This window comes from Salvelinus alpinus, chromosome 18, assembly GCF_045679555.1.
Source record: "Salvelinus alpinus chromosome 18, SLU_Salpinus.1, whole genome shotgun sequence".
In the NCBI taxonomy this organism is placed as follows: domain Eukaryota; kingdom Metazoa; phylum Chordata; class Actinopteri; order Salmoniformes; family Salmonidae; genus Salvelinus; species Salvelinus alpinus.
Window position 1 is genome coordinate 22,603,266 of NC_092103.1, and position 5,595 is coordinate 22,608,860.

General features: G+C 43.9%; 1 protein-coding gene across 2 annotated transcripts; it reads left to right on the forward strand.

Annotated features, from left to right (window-relative positions):
• The first annotated feature begins 383 nt into the window (after positions 1–383).
• Positions 384–4,929, forward strand: LOC139544015 (T-box-containing protein TBX6L-like). Of its 2 annotated transcripts, XM_071350677.1 has the most exons (9): positions 384–636; positions 730–835; positions 1,140–1,242; positions 1,925–2,089; positions 2,768–2,914; positions 3,028–3,104; positions 3,190–3,269; positions 3,360–3,597; positions 3,928–4,929. In XM_071350677.1, the coding sequence occupies exons 1-9, from the start codon at positions 621–623 to the stop codon at positions 4,394–4,396; spliced, it is 1,401 nt and encodes a 466-aa protein (XP_071206778.1). In that variant the 5' UTR covers positions 384–620; the 3' UTR covers positions 4,397–4,929. The 2 variants fall into 2 exon arrangements, with proteins under 2 accessions (XP_071206778.1, XP_071206777.1); XM_071350676.1 differs by having other exon boundaries at positions 604–835.
• The last annotated feature ends 666 nt before the right edge of the window (positions 4,930–5,595 follow it).

A 5,595-nucleotide genomic window follows, 5' to 3' on the forward strand; every position in this document is an offset into this window, starting at 1 on the left:
AGTCCCCCCATTTGAATAAGACATAAGTATTTGAACCAATTCACCTATAGTGCAATAAAGTAGTCAAATGTTTAGTATTTCGTCCAATATTCTTAGCATGCAATGACTACATTAAGCTTGTGACTACAAACATGTTGGCTGCGTTTGCAGTTTAAATAAAAAAAGGAATAGCCCTTTCTCGAAACAAAAGGTCATGTTCGGGCAGCTATCTCTGCACAACACCACAGTATGCCCACCCCCTCCATGCCCACCCCCTCGCCTGATGGGACACTTCAAAGATTAGAAAACAGGCAAAGGCCCCCCACACCACTCTGTTGTAACCCCACCTACTTTATCCTCACAGGCCCTTCCCCTTCTGGGCTCACTAATGAACTCCAGAGGTCAGTCACACTAACTCCACAAGCTGAGGATACAGATAGGAAAGTTTTGAGATCGATATGACTAAGAAGAAGAGATTGACACTACACTTTGCATAATCTAAGGGCCACCACTAAATCCACAGCCTCTCATAGTATTATCACAGTGATGTTGGTCTGATTCTAGCAAGATCAGCACACAGATTTGGATAAGGAATTTGATCTTGATTTTCACTTTGACCATTGTAGTGGACTCTGCAGGCAATGCAGCATGTATCTGGTAAGCATATATTTTTCAACTTTTACTAGATTAGTGAGTCAGTGGTCTGGCAAGAAAGCAACAGCAACATGATGACCCCGTCCCCCCTTACAGCTGACCCCTACCACCAGGGAAACGTCAGGATGACCCTGGAGAAGTCTGACCTCTGGAAGTCCTTCCACAACCTAGCGACTGAGATGATAATCACCAAACATGGCCGGTAAGATACTGTTGTTGTCAAATCAATCATCATCATCATGGCTGGTGCCATCTCCAAACAAGCCATTGACTGAGCACATCCCATGTCTCCCATATTCCATTCATTTCGGATATGTAAATCGACAAAACATAATTGAGGTGTGTGCACTGAGGAGTACATTTCTTGCTATTCTGTAGCTTTAGCAATGTAGTGAAACTGTCTCTGCTGCTAGTATGCTTTTTTTCTTGTGTAAGAATGAGAGAGCACAGCGTTGTGATCAGGAATTGAGAATATAATACCATTTGCGTGGGATTGTGTGTATCAGGAGGATGTTTCCCCACTGCAACGTCAGTCTATCTGGACTCCAACCCTATGCCAACTATGTCCTCATGGTGGATATGGTTCCTGTGGACAACTTCAGATACAGGGTAAGAACATGTCCACCTTCCTTCTATAATCATGCATCATATATCATGTCTTATATACACATTACAATACATTCCTATTGGGAAAGGTCCTATTGATAAGCCAAACGTGTCACAATTTGGAATATAGTCAGGCATTGTTTTAAAAGGAAACAACGAGATTAAGTAGAAGACAAGCTTGTATATCAACCCCAGCAGTCAGTCTGCATACAGTCCAGACGGTGACACACTAACACCCAGCCAATCACCACACACACTGCATATCAAAGACCATTACTACTTCCTGTTTTTCTACCCCCGGCTGGAGGTCCAGCCATTTAGCACCCCACCTCCAATTCTCCCCGCTCTAATCAAAGTGAATGGGGCGCAATCACCCCTCCATGCATCCACTGGTCCTCCCCTCAGCACACTGTTGCTTTTAACCAAATGGCTCCACCGAGAGAGAGTTTTCCCTTTGTTATAGCAGTTGAAGTATATATATTGGTAGATTATATGCAATGATGTACATACTTACATGATACTACTCAAGCATGCAGTGATATGCACCACAGATTCCTTACATATCTCACTGTAGAGACTGAGGGTATGTGAGTTTTTGTGGTGTCTAAATGTCCAGTCTTGTCTTGGAGTTTGTTTCACACCTGGGTAAACCACATCCCCTCCCCCCTGCTCTCTGTCTCTGTAGTGGAATAAGGGCCAGTGGGACATGGCTGGGAAAGCTGAGCCCCAACTCCCATGTCGGACGTATGTACATCCGGACTCCCCCGCCCCGGGCTCCTACTGGATGAAGCAATCTGTGTCCTTCCTCAAGCTCAAACTCACCAACAATACTCTGGACCAGCACGGCCATGTAAGTAAACCCATCTCCTTCTCTATTGGATCCCCAGCCCACAACGCCTCACAGTCTGAGAGTATACAGTTGTACTATCGACAAACAATGCTGTTAGTTTTTTAATGTTTTTTATATATATTTTTATGGGACATATAAAGGAAATACAAATTACAAATTGAACAGATACATCATTTTATCCCTCTATACTTATTGAACCACCAAAAGCAGCATACAAAAATAAAATACATTTACGATTGGAAATAATAATATTTAAATATGCACACAAGTACACATACACAAAAAAAAAAATATCACAACATACTATCCCTTCCTTCCCACACCCTATCCTGTTGGCCAAGATTCTTACTCCTGAACAATAGAAGGCAACTGTTCAAAAAAGGAAATGAAAGGCTGCCGTCTCAAGAAAAGGTTATCAGTACATCCTCTCAGAGTGTATTTCATTTTTTATACGTGTAGAAAAGACATTAGATATTTCAACCAGGATGACGCAGTGGCAGGTTTGAAGGATTCCCAGTTAAGCAAGATCTGCCGGCGGGCTATAAGGGAGGCAAACGCTACAATGTCTGCTATACTTTTAGTGAGACTAGGCAACAAAGATGGAACTCCAAATATAGCTATTAGAGGAAACAATGCTGTTAGTTCACTCGACCTGTGTTGTATCTGTTCTGTCCCCAGATCATCCTGCACTCTATGCATCACTACATCCCACGCTTCTCTGTGGTCCAGGCTGACAGTCTGTACAGTGTACGCTGGGGACACTTCCATTCCTTCTCCTTCCCTGAGACCTCCTTCACTGCAGTCACCGCCTACCAGAACACTAAGGTCCATCTACAAACTCACGTGTTAAGAACATACAAATGGAACACCCACATAATTCACTTTTCGGGAATGAGTGTAACCTAATCTGATGTCTTCATCTCTACTCCTGCTTTCAGATCGCTAAACTGAAGATTGACCACAACCCCTTTGCTAAGGGATTCAAAGGGGAAAACACCCGTACTCATAGCAAGAGGTAGGTATTATTAGAACTATAACACTTGGTGCATGTGAGAATACAAGCGATAGCATATTTATTTACATATAATTTTTCCCCATAGGTGTCGATCCAACAAGAGTCCTGGGAATGCTACAAAGAAAGCCAAAGAAGACAAAGATCCAGGAAACAAAAGTCCTCCAGGTACCAATCAACAATATATGACACTGTTATAATGTAATTGGTTGCCAGCCTATTGGCAGTCTCGTTGATGCAAAACCTTTTCCCCTACAGACCTCCAGAGGCCAAAATTAAACTGTGAGCCAGAAGAACAGAGGATGACCCTAGGAGCCACAGAGAACGTGGTTTCGGGTAAGGAGGATCTCTTGTCCCCCTGGGCCTTGAAACAGGACCCGTCCCAGAACCACAGCCTGCACACTGAAATACTGGAGCTCCACGACCACAGACAGGAATACAGCACTGAGGAGCAGATGGTGCCTGGCCCTGCATCTATGTCCTACCAACCATACAGGTACTCTACAACCACCAGAAACACACACACACACACAGGCACACACTCACACGTTGTAAATTACATCTTGACTTCCATTGTTTTGAAAGAAACCCAAGGCTGACACACCACACTCATTTAGAGAGTTACTCTAACAGCCTGCACACCCACATGAGAACTAACATATGCAGAAACAGCACCCGTTATGCCAATAGAACATTCAGTGACTCATGGCTATACTTAACAGGCCATCTACGATGCAGGAAGTGGACACCTCCATAATGTGCATGATGGCAACAACAACTAACAGTTCATATCAGTAACCCACTCCATATTTCTCATTGTCTCCAGATCGGTTGAGAATGGCAGACTTCCCTCTCCCTCCTCTATAGTGGAGGATGGTGAATGCAGGCGCAGCTATGAGTCTCACGTCCCAGATGTAGCCACTGTCCCTGGACACAAGACTACCAGACCTGGCCTTGTCAGGGACATGGGTCACCACCACCACACCTTGGCTCCAGCCATGCCCCAGGACTACAGAGTGTCCCCGGTCCATCTGCCCATGTCCTCCAAAACCTACCCTGGGCATATGGGTTACAGTTACCCCCTCTATGGCCACTACTCCACTGACCAGGGTATGGGTCAGTGGGCTGAGTGTGGTACTGGACAGTACTCTGGACCGTACTTTCCTCACCACCTGCCCTTCCTCACCAGTCAAACGCTGACCACAGACCAGGGCACCCTCCCAACGCAGTTTTTATCATCATGGCAACATAGCGGCAGAGTGGAGCTGGAGCCAGAACTTGAGTTTGGACAATGAGGCTGATCTGACAAACAGATCAGAATAGCTGACTCAGACTCACAAAGCGAAGGAGCCGGCTTTCACATTGTGAAGAAAGAATACTTGGGACATTTCAGAAAAGTTTCAGAGGGGAAAAGTTGGTGATATTTGTGCATGAGGTCCAAACAAAGATATCTTAATGTGTGTTCTTTGAACTTGTTCTCTGCTACGTGTGTATGATAACTGAGATCAGAATATAACCAAATCCACTGGGTACAGACGTTAGTTCAATATCTAGTTTTGATTTAGATTTGTTTGAGTTGTCAACGAAAGTTAATTCAATGTGAAATAAACAAAATATGTCACCATGTCACTGGATTTAGGTTAAAGAAAAGCAAAATTCCCTTATGTTGATGACTTTCCCCCAAATCCAACCCGTTTTCCACGTTGATTCAACGTCATCACATTGAATTTTTGGTTGAAATTATGTGGGAACAATGTTGATTCAACCAGTTTTTGCCCAGTGGGAAAGGATGTCATGATATTCCAAAATAAATATAATTCAGAATCAACTCATATTCCCATATAGAAACATTTATCTGTATCATACATGCTGTGAATATTACAACTCTTTTCACACAAGCCATAAGTGATCCAAGGGAAGTCAATGTTTCCCAGGAGACACTGCAGAAAGAAGAGATACAGAGGGACACAGAGGTGAGTCCTTCACTCCCACAGAAGGACAGCGCAGGCACACATGTAAGTCTGTCATTGTCATAGGATGGTTGGCAACGCAGGGTACAGACGGACATAGAAGGGCACCAAGATTAGTCTTCACCTCTGTAAAACCTAGACCTGACGAAAGAGAGCGAGGGGGAGAGAGATGATAATAAGGCTAGCCGGGTTTTTAGGTCTGCCGTAAATATTTAACAGAGAGAGAGAAACCGTCTGCAACTAGCCAATAGGGCTTCTGGGAGCACGCTCTACACAAGGCCAGGGTCAGTGGGCTTATCACAAAGCTCCACGTCTCCTCGTCCTCCTATATACTGTGGAGATGGTTGCAATTATACCTGAGAGAAGATGAGTAAGATAGTGTTAGTTCATTCAGGAAATCAAAGTGGACATGGAGTTTATGGAAATGGTCCAAAAATGGAAATTGATCCCAACTCTCAAAAAGTGGTCAGATCTATTTTGTAATGTAAAGAGCTGCAATGCAATGAATACAATGTATTTCTATC

Coding starts and splice junctions, on each gene's coding strand:
- LOC139544015 (XM_071350676.1), top strand. CDS start 705: ATGATGACCCCGTCCCCCCTTACAGCTGACCCCTACCACCAGGGAAAC. Junction 3,270..3,359: donor AGGAAACAAAAGTCCTCCAG/GTACCAATCAAC, acceptor TTTCCCCTACAG/ACCTCCAGAGGCCAAAATTA. Junction 3,598..3,927: donor ATGTCCTACCAACCATACAG/GTACTCTACAAC, acceptor CATTGTCTCCAG/ATCGGTTGAGAATGGCAGAC.